At 41.6% G+C, this 14,044-nt stretch overlaps 2 protein-coding genes across 3 annotated transcripts; both read right to left on the reverse strand.

Moving 5' to 3' along the window:
* Positions 1-96: 96 nt before the first annotated feature.
* phtf1 (putative homeodomain transcription factor 1) lies at positions 97-9,800 on the reverse strand. Of its 2 annotated transcripts, none has more exons than XM_085777761.1 (17): positions 9,659-9,800; positions 9,119-9,279; positions 8,369-8,425; positions 8,215-8,284; positions 7,845-8,003; positions 7,021-7,201; positions 6,672-6,792; positions 5,967-6,143; positions 5,517-5,762; positions 5,010-5,138; positions 4,627-4,896; positions 3,733-3,864; positions 3,543-3,629; positions 3,256-3,411; positions 3,002-3,097; positions 2,110-2,235; positions 97-886 (listed from the first exon to the last, which is right to left on the reverse strand). In XM_085777761.1, the coding sequence occupies exons 2-17, from the start codon at positions 9,146-9,148 to the stop codon at positions 866-868; spliced, it is 2,058 nt and encodes a 685-aa protein (XP_085633887.1). In that variant the 5' UTR covers positions 9,149-9,279; positions 9,659-9,800; the 3' UTR covers positions 97-865. The 2 variants fall into 2 exon arrangements, with proteins under 2 accessions (XP_085633887.1, XP_085633886.1); XM_085777760.1 differs by having other exon boundaries at positions 9,492-9,800.
* A 1,561-nt stretch (positions 9,801-11,361) lies between these two features.
* Positions 11,362-12,561, reverse strand: ora1 (olfactory receptor class A related 1). The gene has a single exon (XM_085778107.1). It carries the CDS (start codon positions 12,486-12,488, stop codon positions 11,460-11,462), a length of 1,029 nt encoding a protein of 342 aa, XP_085634233.1. The 5' UTR covers positions 12,489-12,561; the 3' UTR covers positions 11,362-11,459.
* Positions 12,562-14,044: the final 1,483 nt, after the last annotated feature.

The following is a 14,044-nucleotide window of genomic DNA, read 5'->3' on the forward strand; positions in this document are numbered from 1 at the left end:
AGGAAACGTGGATGCACCTTCCAGATTTAAACACCCTGAGAACAAAACCTGTTAAAGACAGAGTACTGGCTTAAAAAAAACACACAGAAACCAACATCCATGGATGAAAAAGAGACTTTATTCACCTCTATCATACATTTTATTTAAGCTTAACTAAAGCCTCTTTGCATAGTTATTTTATTCAACAATGGTCCTGAATAAAAAAGGCAGATAGTGGTCAAAGAGATATGACTGTCAGGTACCATGACAAGTTGCTGAAACAGAACCCCAAAATAAATAAAGCCCACTCACAGCCACAATGTTTCCACATTAAATAGTACAAAAAGGTTGAACTCAAAGGTGATTCCTATGAAAATTCAATTAATACAGCTGCTCGCCCACTCTGATTTACTGGCTTTAGATATCACACAGCTTGGTTTGTAGTTAACCGAACTATTATACTGATGAAGAACACAAGCGAAGAGGATTAAACTATGTACATTATTCACGGGATTTACACTTCACATTGTGTCCACACCCTGTCTGTACAAGACACAATGGGAAATGTGGATGCTACAGAAGCCTGATCAAATACTGAGGAACATTCAAGGGTCAAAGGTTAGGCACTGGTTTAGTGTCTTGGCCGAGGGAAAGTGTGTGATGCTGCACCAGCTTAGCAGCCAGTAATGGTGCGTGAGCGATTGTCAGAGCATCTCAGGCTTGTGAAGGATTGATGAAACTCAGACAGAAGTTTCAGCTGGAAGGCACAGACAAATGGAAATACTGTCACAGTAGGTTTGCACACTTTTTGTAGACGAGGGGCTTTCTGCAGTGGGATCCCTGGTCTCCAGTGTCTCTGACTTTTAGTGGTTGGTTGTTTTCACATTTAAGACTTGATTTTCCACAGCTGCAAATTAAAGAGAAGAGATAAAAGCAGCTTTAAAGAGATGTCATTTCATTTTACAGAACGGCACATATCAACACATCATAATATATCACAGAGTGCATCCCTGGTTAAACGATCACTTCGTCAATTTGAGAAATATTCTACACCAGTCTCATGTCTGTATAAGAAGTGCAAATCTAGAGCAGGGAGATAGCTGGCCTATCTTAGCGTGAGGACTAAGAGTTCATAAATAAACCAGCAACCCTAAGGACCAGATTATACTAGGAGTGGTTCTAATGACAAACTGTCACAATTCATCAGAAATCAAAACTGGTTCTACCTGTTACAAACAGCCACACTGGGAGGCAGGTTAAAAACCGGTCATAACAAAAAGATGGGCGTCATATTCATAAATGTAAAGAAATATATATAATTAAAAATAAACCGAAAGCAAACGAGACACAGTGAGGTTTCTAACCTCTGCGCCGCTGGCAAATCAGGACGGGGTATGCTGTCAGGTATATTTAGGGTTAGCTGCAGCTACTTTCACTAATAATGCTAGGCTAAAGTAATTATGCCCCATACCTAAGCACAGACATAAGAATTATATCTTCTAATCTGTCTATAAGAAAGTCATAGGCAAAGGCATATGAAATTTAAAACTCAGTATGTCAAACTGTTCCTCTGAGTATTTCCTGACTTTACAAAGTGCTTGTCAGTGAAAGGACTTGTAACTTAAGGCACTGGCTGCTAACCACCTGAAAGCCCTTTTAAACGCCTCTGCTATCGCCACTCTGACACCGACAGATTTGACATCTGTAACTATGCAACTATAAACTGAGAAATTTCACAAAATGGGTTTAAAAGTCACTGCAGCACTTAAATATAGCAATTCCATAATGTTTGTGTTTACAGGAGTTATACAAACAGTAAAAACTGAAGCAGCTGAGGCCAAGATGTCATGAGTTTGATCCCCACTCAAACACCAGAATCGTGGGGATCTTCCACCATGCAACATGTTGTTACAGGCTCTGACAGGTGAATGCTCATGATTTACAGTGCCCAAGCTATAATAACTCTGTCCGTCACAGGCTGAATAGTGCTTTGTGTGAGCAGTAAACTCAACTTTATGTGCAAAACTGGCAGAGTGCAGCTTTCATCCATTTTTGTTCTGTCCTCTTGCTCCATTACCACAGAAACCACAGAGCTGTAATTTCAACATTTAGCAGAGAGTCTCCACTCACTCTGATGTTGAAGCCGAGCAGGTCGCTGACCACGGCAGACACGGCAGACAGGATGACCACTCTAGTGATGTTATAGATCAGAGGGTTCACTGTCAGACCCAGCAGTCTGAATGGAGTGTCCAGCTCCTGGTGGAGGTTAAGCGGAAATACAAAGTTGTTTGTTATTTACAACACGGGGGCACATAGCTAGAAGCAAAGAAATGGTCAAAGCCAGAATTTACTGTGGATTATACAGTAGGCCACTGGCAGATAGAGCTTCATCTGGCCTTCATCAGAAAAGTTAAAATTAGATATCAGAACTGACAAATTCATTTTTATACGACTAATTCTTAGCATTTAGTTAGTAGGGATATATTGATGCAATCTTCTCTTAACCACTAAGACACTGGAATAATCAATTTAGTTTTATTGACTTGAGTCACAAGATATATTTTGTTTTATTTTGTACAAAAATGAAAAACATTAAAGGAAGATTTATGATCTACAGAGTTTTATTTCTTTTTTTTTTTTAAAGTATATTTTTTGGCTTTTCATGCCTTTATTTGATAGGACAGTTGAGAGTGTGACAGGAAATGGGAGGCAGAGATGGGGGGAATGACATGCAGGATAGGGCCGTCCGACGCGGGACTCGAACCGGGGCCGCCTGCAGCGAGGACTATAGCCTCAACACATGGGGCGGGTGCTCTACCAACTGAGCTAAACTCCGCCCCGAGTTTTATTTCTAATGGGAAAGCTTATTATTTGTTCAACATACATTGTGCCAAATTTGGAATTGTTTTGTTGCTTGTGTATTTTTGTTCATGCTATAACACGGTATCTAAGTTGGAGACTTATTTTTAAATGATTTAGCTTTGTATCAAGGCAAAACACTTCAACCACAATTCATACTCACCTTCATCAGTTTTGTAGCTAGTTTTAAAACATTGTTCACTATACTGAGTTCTTCTTTCTTATTGGGCTTCTTCTCCATTTTTAGATACAGATTGATCTGTAACCAAGAAGAGTTATACATATTATTAACTGTACAATAAAGAACTAGTCGTTTGATTAAACCTACAGTACAATCAGTCAAAGTGTCACTCATTGTGCTGAACACACTGAGAAATAACCTGCACTGCCGGGTGTTTTGCCGCCACGGGCACCTACCTGCTCCGTCAGCAGCACTGAAGAGTTGCTGTATTTGCAGTTGGTCTCTGAACCCAGCGTGGCCAGCCGTAACAGATAGAGGATGAGGGAGGAGGCCCACACCATCAGCTGCCAGTTTGTCAGAGACTGTAGGAATGTCTTGTGGCTGTGCAGAAGCTGAAGTAGAGAAAGAAACCGCAGTGCTCCAGTTAGGAACCTACCTTCTGTCTCTATTCAAGTCACACTATTTGGATAATATTGTTAAAATTGACATTCCCTAATCAGATGTAATCCCTTATATGACTGACCTGGGCACAAATGATGAATGAAATGGAAAGCGCTAAAAGGAAGATGGTGGAGACGATGACATCAACAGAGCGCTGCGGCCCTCGTCTCTGCAATGAACAAGCAAGTCAGTGATGCACCATTGCAAACAAAGGAAAGTCTGTGACAGAGTTAAAACAATATAAAGTAGTAAAAGATCAGGAGGATACAAACCCTGAGAAAAGAGCGTAGTGACAACCACATCTTTATGTTCTGGACTTTCTTCAGTCTGAAGTGAGGGATCTCAGATTTCTTTGCCTTTCGAGCTGAAGTCAGGTGGCTGAAGTACTTTGCAAATAAAAGCCTCTGTTGAAGAAACACAAACACGCTGTGAAAGATGCAAAGCACCTGACGGAATCAAGCAGTCCTACAAAAAAAGCAGGATCTATTGTCTGTAGACTCTGTCAGCTGCCACTAGGGGGACAAACACATGTACAAGTAAATACAAAGATGGGCCAGTGGTGATTAGTCACACACAATCTAGATTAATTCATTAAAATGCAGCCATAGTAATACAACTCAACACAGTTATACCACTAGATCCTGAGGGTTGTCTTGCCATTTTCCACTCCCATTATTTAGCTTCTGGTGGAGACACTCTGGTGTGAAATACAGTTTAATAGTTTCAGAGTACAGTGTTCAGGTTTTTCCTGTTTTTCAAGAACCACCTTAATGGGACATTGTGAGACTTAGTACTGTACATGTAAAAATATATTGTGCAAACTAAAAACATGATGATGGATTTTTTGTCTCGCCTTTATTTGTCATAATAACGTTTAGAAACTGTGGTTCCTATAATACTTTAAGGGAATGAAAGTTGGAAGTACTATTTAACATCACCATGGTGTTATTGTGCTACCTAAAGGCTATTTTCTGTCCATATTCTGTTATATTTGTGAATCTCTGCTGTTGGTGTGTAACCATGGATGCACAGACCATCATCAAAATAATATTTGACAGAGCAGAACACCTCCAAATGTGTTACTAGGATGGAGGTCTGTGAGATGTTGCCATCCATGGATGGTGCAAGTTGAGCTGCAATAAAGAACAAGAGGGGTGACCTCTCACCTGTTTGTACGTTCTCTCAGCCACACACATCATGAAGAAGAACAGTCCAGTCAGGCAGACTCTTTGCACTGTTGTGATGAAGAAAAAGGCATAGGCTTTGGCGTCCAGTGGCCCCACCGCCATCTCTACCAGCTCTGCCGGGGACACGGAGCCGAGGCTCGACAAGTCCAGATGCTGAGCTACGCGGAATACAAATGGAAGCAGTGCCAGGGTGATGGTCATGAGGCCGCCAAGGACGAGGTAGCCCATCCCCTGCTCCACCAACTTCACCTATTCACAGGAGAGAAAGTGACAGGTGATATCTTGTTATGCTGCAACATTACAATATTGCCTCCTATATTCAAGTGCAGACACAAACTAGTAATATGTAGTAAAATATGTACCCGTGTAAGGATGATCCCACTGATCTCCAGCACAGACATGTCTGCTTTCTTACACTCTCCCTGCTCCCATATTATGGCACTGACCCGGTCCTTGGATGGGTGACACGCCTGAAGCCAAGACAGCTGGTTCTAAAAGGAAAACAAGAAAAAAGAAAACAGATACCCTCCTGTTCATTTACGGTTTCTAATGTGTAGGAAGAAAGTAATAATAATTTGTTATTTCAAAGAAAAACAATATGTTTTGATCTGGTTTGTTGTGTTAGTGAGACAAGGCTACTATTTGATTTTTATCAAGAAAGTAATCATCAGCTTAATAGATAAAATATCTCACATAATAAACATACTTTCACATATAAAATACGAGACATTGGCAGTATAAATGTGTGGCATATCTCAAGTATTGAGATTTGAATGCCTTGATTAAGTATTTACCAATATGATGAATCAGTAATTCCCTTTTGTAAAACCACAGATAAAACTAGGATTAAAGATTTATGGTGATCTTACTCCGGTGATTCCCTGCTGAAGGCTCTCATCATCACTGCTCAGAGTGGTGGTTTGTGGGAGTGCAGAGCTGGCGTTGTACCTCCCGTTCCCCTCGCTGTCACTACTGCCTGTGGAGGCAGAGTCGGGTCCTTGGAGAAGCTCCTCCCACATTGTGTCGTCGGTATCGGAGTTAGGACGAGAGCCGACGCTCGGTCTGAGGCGCTCCACCTCTCGAGGCTTCACCTTGATAGAAGCACCACTCCCTTCCTGCTCCCGAATCAATGATGAAGAGGTTTTTTTTGTGTAAAGCACTGACCTGAACATTACTGACTGCTTCACATTTCTAAGTCCCACATCATTACTCTTCTCCACCAAAGCATCATCTCTACAATTGAATGCTTCTTGAACAGTAAACTCGCAGTAATACCTTGCAATTACTTTTCTTGCGATACACTGAAGAACTAAGTTTACCTGAGGCCTTAGTGAAGGTTTGGGGTTAGACTTTAGGTTTCTCTTCCTCAGAGAAGACACATGTGCAGGGTGTCTCTCTTGATGAGTCGGCGGGCAAATCTTTTCAACCGTTTGTATCCCCTCCTCTTCCTCACTGGAGAGTTCGTCGGATGCTCCAAATCCTGACTTTCTCTTGTTCTGTGAGAGAACATCACAAATAAAATATTTTACAAATGTGTTCCACAACATGTGCAAATTACACATTTTAGTGTAAGTTATTGGTATTGGTATTTTGATGCTCTTATTTTTGATGCATATCTATCTATCTATCTATCTATCTATCTATCTATCTATCTATCTATCTATCTATCTATCTATCTATCTATCTATCTATCTATCTATCTATCTATCTATCTATCTAAACAATATTTATTATAAGCCCTACTCAGAGGATTTTTTGTCACATTGTAAACATAAGAAGAATAAACCTGCCTCTCTAAAAGGAAACCAAAGACCGATTCAGCATTAACCATTCAACACTAGTCAGTTGCCAGAGGCTGCTTAAATTCTGGCTGTGGCTATTTTTCCAATACAGCCAGCACCAAGGTGTTGACTGCTGTTTTTAATGCTGAACATCACTTGTCCTGCTGAGAATGAGAATCCTTTATACTCTGTCCAGTGATCAAAGTTTGTTTACTGCAGACCGACTAGAGAGAGTGACTGTACCCTCCTCTCCTCGGGCTTGTATAATCGCTGACTTTCTTCAGAGAGCCACGGCGCCTGCTGCTCCGTGTCCCCGCTGTCGTTCTTCTCTTCAGGTTTTTTCAGCCCCCTGCTCTTCCTTGGTCTGAAAAGAGAAAGAACAAACAAAAGAGATGGTAGATGGAGCAGGCGTTGTCCAGAGCCACAGGAGTGAGAGCGCCAGAGAGGCTTTGCTGTATGCTACAGGTAGCAGTCTTTGGGTCTGTGTGTGGAGATGAGGTTATGCATGTGCTGGAAGGTGAAGGTGTGTTAGTACAAGCAAATGAGTGTGCACAGTGCCTAACAATGAGCAAAAAAAGAAAAAAAAAAACACCTCCTTCTGCGCGCAGGGCTGGTGGTGCTGCTGGCAGCTGGACTGCCCGAGGGCCACCGGCTGGACTCAGTCGACACAATCTGGCAGTGCACAGTGCCCAGCAGCAGCATCAGACACATGGGCCCAAACACCTCGCTGGCACTTGCCCCAGGGACCTCCAAGTACAGCACCACGGCTGCCACTGAGGGGAGCAAAACATTTGGCAAACAAAACGGTCTCTTAGGGGATTCATTATAACAGAATTCATGCTCACTAATGAGGTTTTTTCTGCTGCTCAGGTGTAACATGGTATAAACTGTGACAAATGAAACGCTGAACTTAGGCCATAGGAATGGATTTAAGTCTGAGTACAATATACAGTACTTATTTCATTTAGTCAAAAGAGAAGATGAAATCATCTTTCAGCACCTGCCTGAAGAATATTACTGTTACAGTAATTAAAGGACCACACAAACTGTCTCTCAATACTCAATATTGTGACTCAATGAAAGACGAAGATGCAACAGTGTAATAAACCTGCAGATTCTCTCCTTGTGTTCGTTTTTAAAACCAGCAGCAGATGTACACAGCACTTTTCTTTAAAACATAATTTTCCATGTGACATAAAAACATTTTTCCTCAGTAAACAAGAAGAATGAGAGGAGCTGAAATGCTACGTGAATATGAATAATGTCAAGACAACAAAAAGTGAGTTAGTTTACAATGTGCAGTCTGTTACTTGGAACCCTAGTTCACATCATTACGCAAAAATATTTTACATTATTCAAATTTAGGCTGAATCGAAGAACAACCACAGTGTGAGTGTAACTCAGTCGTATAGTCACCTTGCATGAAGTAGAGAAGAAGGATACATGAGGAGACGGATCTGGAGGTCACCTGGATCCACCACTGAAAGAAGAAGGGGAAGAGCAGCACTCTGACCAGACCCTTTCGAGTCAGGGACGTCCAGGGACTCTCTGGTTTGGCTTTGCTGAAAGTGGATCCTGAACATACAAATGAGTCCAGATCAGCTTTGTTGAAACTGTGACAAATGTGACTATGAAACTGATATTCTCTCTTCTATTGCTCTGACAAAACTCAAGACAACACAAAAGAACATGTAACTACAGAGATGTGCACAACGTTGCAGGTTATGAGATTTACTGAATGTGTGAGGTACAATACAATTGACGCCTTCTCATTGTTCATCCTTACCTCTAACTAAGTCAACATCAATGAGGTCTGGTTTGATGAAACACGTCTTCTTTGGTTTGCTGTCTAAACCCTGTGGGAGTCACAAGGAATATTCATCTTAGCGGAGATTCACCACACACATTTATTTATTTTCAGAGATTTATAGGTGTCTTACATTCAGGTCTGCCTTCTCCAGAGATTTCTCCCAGACTTGTTGATCATAGGCACCGATCTGTAACAACAACAGAACTGCTGTAATACTTTACTTTTACTATGGGGGCATTTAGTGAGGCTTTGCAGCCCTTATTTAGGCACAAATCAGTCAGATTTCGTTTGTTCATAGTGACTAAAGGGACCAGACCAAGGTTTTGCCCTGAAAAGATCACATCAAAGAAAGGTTTGTGCATGTAATTTTATAGATTTTGAAAACAATTTATAAATGCTGGCCAATTGGAAAATGACAGCACATTGTGGCAATATCACAAAATTGGATTTCAATAATGTTACATCTTTTCAGATAACTGTTTTATTCTCTATGTGACATAATTCTTATCCTGTCTACCTCAATGTGCATATGTGGATGTATATGGGGGAAAGTATGAATTTATAGATATAAATGCAATTGCATTACTCTACAAAATATTTTCAAAGACTGGGCAATATTTGCTCTGATTATTCATTATATTGTATTGTACATCATTTCATTTTATTTTTCATTTGCTGGTTTCTAGGATTTTAGTGAGATAAAATAGCTGATTGTATGAGGTTGGAAACAGCAAAGTAAGCATTTAATCGCACTGCATGTTTATGTCTACATATAACAACAATGAAATTGAATTGAGGTCAAACTGGATATACTTTCTTGGAAATCACATCGATGGCTACATTTTTTAAACGTGTTGGTGTAACAGTGGTCTGGTCTTACCTTCTCTTGGTACCAGGCTATTCTGGCCATTGTCCTGTGCTGCTGGAACCAGTTAACTCAGAGTCAGGTCATTTCACACAGCGCACAGGAGACAGGGAGGAGGACTGGGCATCCGTCCAGGATTGTTCATTAAACAAAAAACAACCACGGCCACATTGAACCTGACACAGACGCAGAGATAATGTAGAAAAAAAAACAGTAAAGAAAAGACCGAAACCAAAATCAAAGTTTCCAATCTGAAAGAGACATTTGATGCGTGCATTTGGTTAAGTTATGAAGTAACTTATCTCTGAGTAACGATAAACTAATCAGCGTGGTAAACCTCAGCTAGCAGGAGCCGCCCGTTAGTTAGCAAACGACCGAGACAACTCACCTGAAATAAAACAACACTTGTCCATGCAGCACAAACCGGAGGCGACCTTCGGTATCATCACAAACGGCTCTTTAAATACTTTATCATCAGTCTTCAGTTTCAGGGGCGTCGCAGCGTCTTGTTGTCAAATTGTGCTAACTACTAGCTGCGCATGCTGTGAGCTTTACCTTAACTGGCTCGTCTTGTCCTGATAAATGACTCGCAAGTGTCATAAGTCATTGTCTTCATGGGTATATAGTTGTTTACAGATGTCTGTGCTCAAGGTATTCAGTACTTGTCTCACTTCACTTTTGTTTTAACATTTTGTTCATTTTCCGCTTCCCTTTTCCGGGGTTTGTTGTCTGTGTTTGGGGTTTTTCATCCCCGGGTAATGTCTATCAGGCTGACTTAGCGCTGTCAACCTAGTGTTGTCGTTTGGATGAGATGGACTGATAACATGCAGCTGGGGGTACTACATAAAACCGTGGAGGAAAGATTTGTGATTTACATTTTCACAGAGACATTTGTCAGATATATATCTCCAACAGGAGAGCCAGAAGGTGAGGATGGCTGCCTGAAAGGTTAAACTGAGGATAGAAAGTTCCCTACAACTCGCTCCTGAAATTTTAACCAATCAGAGATCAGCAACAGAGACCACGCAACAAAAAAGTAATAAGAATGGAATGGGCTAGCCATTGTTTTAAGTAAGGGATAATGTATAGTTCGGAGGCTATACATTACCCCGCTTATTACACGGTTTACGAGTGAAATAATTAATTTGAAACATAATGTTGTTCAAAATACGACTTTCATCGATTTAAAATTGCATCATTTAGAGAATCTGCGAGACTGGTCACGTCCGCTGTTTTGCTGAGCCTCGATCCCGGGTCGTGCATTTGAAGCATTTGATAATCAATCAGTGGATCGATGGATTACTGTAGTCGTATCTGTCATAAACAAGAGATTAATTTTACTGTTTACGGGGTGCGTTTGTGTCGCGGTGCCACCGAGACGAGAGGAGAGCTGTGACGGCTGTGACACCGGGTCAGAGGCTCTGATCGCAGGTTTGGTTTCCAGCCACGATGTGGAAGGAGCCTCCACTCTCCTTGTAACAAGTTACAAATCATTTATCTCTAACATCACTATAGCGCCGTCCCTAGCAACGGCCATTATACAAGACAACGCAGCGATGGACCAATCAGAGAGCAGCATTCAATAGAGCCGCGTGATAATTATTGATAAATTGGTGATGTTCTCAAAAACAGGCTTTCGGTAGGAAATTTTGGAGACAGGTAAAAAAAAAAACTAAACTAAAATAATAATCCTGAAATGTATGATTGTAATTGAAAAACAGATAACCCAAAGATTTATTTTTTTCGTCAAGGGACCAAAATAATCTCAATTTTATACGCATTCAACGTCAGTCTAAAATATTTCATACAGGGCCAAACGTATAATCCTGATAGATAAATACTACACTTTTCATTTACAATTATTCTAAATAAAAACTAATCTGAACATTTGAACCACAAAGCTTCCTGAAACAGTAGGCGTACAGGCCATAGCCCTGTTCAAATGACCTCATGTCAAATTCCCAAACTCACAGACAATCCATTTAGTCGGCTATTAGAAACAGAGAGAAAGAGAAGCTTATTGGCATTGCTGGCACAATGATTTAATAACTTCAATGTTGAATTGACTCTTCTCTTCACCTACAGTGATGAGAATGATATGTTGATACAAATTGATCACAAACTGGCTATTGTAGGTAGACACACGTGTGCATGTGTGTACAATTCTGTTAAAAATTAAGGCATACATAGACGAAAAAAGGCACCAGTAGCACCACTGAAGTGACACTTCTATCGAGCAATAGGCTACTTTCTAAAGGGTCCATTGCTCAGCTAAATGACAGTCCTCTGTGCACAAATGCCTAACAACTCTGCTGTCTTGCAGGTGAGTCAACAGCCTGTCAAGACCGAGAAGGAGTCATTTGTCATTCGACTCCTGAGTGTCTGCTGACAGCTGATCCTGCTCAGATGCACACACGATCTTCGCCTTGACCTTCTTGTTGGAAGAAATGATAAAGTAGGGGCTGAGAGAGGCATAGCAGGAGGAGAAGAACACCCGCATATCAGCCACCACTGGTGACACCTTAGCCACAGTCAGCATGTAAATCCAGATGATGTTATCAATCCCAAAGAAGACCACATACAGAACCACCAGGGTGACCACTGTTTTTGCAGCCCTGGTCTCTGCCCCAGCACCCTGAGAGCGGCGGATCCCTCTCACCTGACGGCTGTGGCGGTGGAGAAGCAGCAGGATGTAACCGCTGGAGCCCAGCATCAGAGCCACAAAGGCAAAATCCCTCCCAGAGACAGCCACGCCATTGATCACATAGGACAGGTTGTCTCGGAAGTCCACATGACAGAAGCCAAGGTTGAGGGTAAATGCTGGGACAGTGCCATTACGTGGGGCCATAGAGAAGAAAGGGGCTGCGATGCATATGGCCATGTTGAGGAGCCACAGACCTGCGAAGGTGGGGAGGACCAGGGAGGGAAGAGCAGGCTTCAGCCTTGACAAACGCGGTCCAGCAGGGGCGATGGTCACCGCTTGAAACACGCTGAGCATGCAGGTGATGCAGACCGACAAAGCCCGGCCAATGCGGTAGGCGTAGATGACCACCTTACAGCCGGGATCGTTGAGCAGGTCTCGGAGCCCAAACACAGTCATGGTCTGAGGGACGCAGCGGGTCAGTAGAAGCATGAGGTTGGCAAAGGCCAAGTGGCACAGGATCATGTCCACAGGGAGGAGCTTGGGTTCTGTGTAAATGATGTGGCTGTAGGCCAGCAGCACCACGGTGTTCCCCAAGATGCCCATACCTGTTTGCAAGAGGAAGGAAACCCCTTTGATGGTCACACACAGATCCATGACACCAAGGCCTGCACCGGTCATGACTGGCAAAGCAGACAGAGAATCAAATCTGTTATAAACACACTGCACACACCAGACATTCATCCAGTAAAAATCTGATATAACAGATGATGATAGTATATTAATAACAGGTTTTTTTTTAGTGTTTAGACTGATGCTCACCTTAAGTTGCAGCCTGTTGTGCAATAACTGTTTAATCACCCCTGTAATTTCAATTTATAGTCTTTTATGTCCCTTGAGATCATTTCCCAACATTGCAGTGTTCAGCCCAGTTTTGCAAATTACAGTAACAACACTTAATTTGATGTGGTCTCTGAAGGCAAGCACAGCAAGGGCATATAGCACTGAGGGATACACACTGTTTTTCAAGTCGTCTTAAAACAATAGCCTTAAGTGTGTACTACTGTAGCCTACTGATGAACAGATCCCTTACATTTACAATGCAGGTGATGGGGGCCATCTCTTATAGGTAAATCAAGTCTGTTGTCCAAAGGTAAAGTATGTTAAAGTATGAGATTCCTTTTTGTGTTTCTGTTCTGCGCTGCAGTGGATGACCTGCAATACAAAGGTTTTGGGGGATACAGACTCAATACGATTAATTCAGCAGATACCTTTCAGAACATACTGGGTAATTTTGCACAGAACAAGGTGACCTACCCTGAAAACATGTTATGAGGGATATTCTGATGAAAAACAATGACAGCAAGCAAAACAAAACAAAAAATCAATAGATCAATCACTATATGGCCAGTAATTACAGTCCATTTTCTGTATTGGAATGAGATTGTCAAGTCAAATTTCAAACAAATGTGGCATGAGTGTGCAGAAATCCCTCCTTTGTTAATATGAATGAAGGTGCTGCAGGCTGAATGATTTAGGCTTTAATGTGGGGAAATTGTTCATCGTCAGAAGGAGATATGCCTTAGGTCATATGAATAGCATATGCGAATCCTTATATGAATTCTAAACTTGAATGATGTTTCCTGTCTTTAAATCCCACATCAGTTTTCAGTTTCCTTGGACAGAGGGGCTGCATGTCAATCTTTTGAAATATTTTAATGCTTTTTCCCTGTGGAGTTATATAGAAAAAGCAGCGTTAAATAACCCCTGCGGAGACAACAGTGTGTGGTTATTGTTGATGCAAAAGCAGCCTGATGATGCCTTGAATGAGCCATCAAGAGGCTTTTACATGCACAGCTGGTGCCTGGGTGTGCGCTCCTTCCTCCATCACGTCCTGGGAGCATGTTAAAAGACACAGAGGAGCAAGACAATTAGCCATATAACAATGCATGTCTGTACTAATTGGGGGCATAGGGACAACCAGCCATTATTCATTTATGTTCCTCACTCCCAGTGCTGACGTATGCTTTAACAAAAGTTTGTAAGATGTCTCCAGGTTTCCAGCAGTGTATACTTTAAATGGCAAACGTGTCTCACAGTAAAAGCACTTGAACCTATTGGTCAATTATCCACCTGTGTTTTCAGCTGTAGAATTCAGATTGTGCAGTGAAATTGTTGTTTGAGTAGCTTGATTTCCCCCAAGAATAAGCCTTGGAACAAAGCCTCATAAGATATGTTGTTTTCCTGTGTGTTTTTAACATGTTAATATGTTACGTGAGCTAATTAAAATGGCAAGTTCA

Source organism: Trachurus japonicus, chromosome 5, assembly GCF_045865225.1.
Source record: "Trachurus japonicus isolate A0001 chromosome 5, Traja_1.0".
NCBI lineage: Eukaryota > Metazoa > Chordata > Actinopteri > Carangiformes > Carangidae > Trachurus > Trachurus japonicus.

Coding starts and splice junctions, on each gene's coding strand:
- ora1 (XM_085778107.1), bottom strand. CDS start 12,488: ATGAATGTCTGGTGTGTGCAGTGTGTTTATAACAGATTTGATTCTCTG.
- phtf1 (XM_085777761.1), bottom strand. CDS start 9,148: ATGGCCAGAATAGCCTGGTACCAAGAGAAG. Junction 7,202..7,844: donor TCTTCTCTACTTCATGCAAG/GTGACTATACGA, acceptor TGCTCCCCTCAG/TGGCAGCCGTGGTGCTGTAC. Junction 3,630..3,732: donor CACTACGCTCTTTTCTCAGG/GTTTGTATCCTC, acceptor TGTTCATTGCAG/AGACGAGGGCCGCAGCGCTC.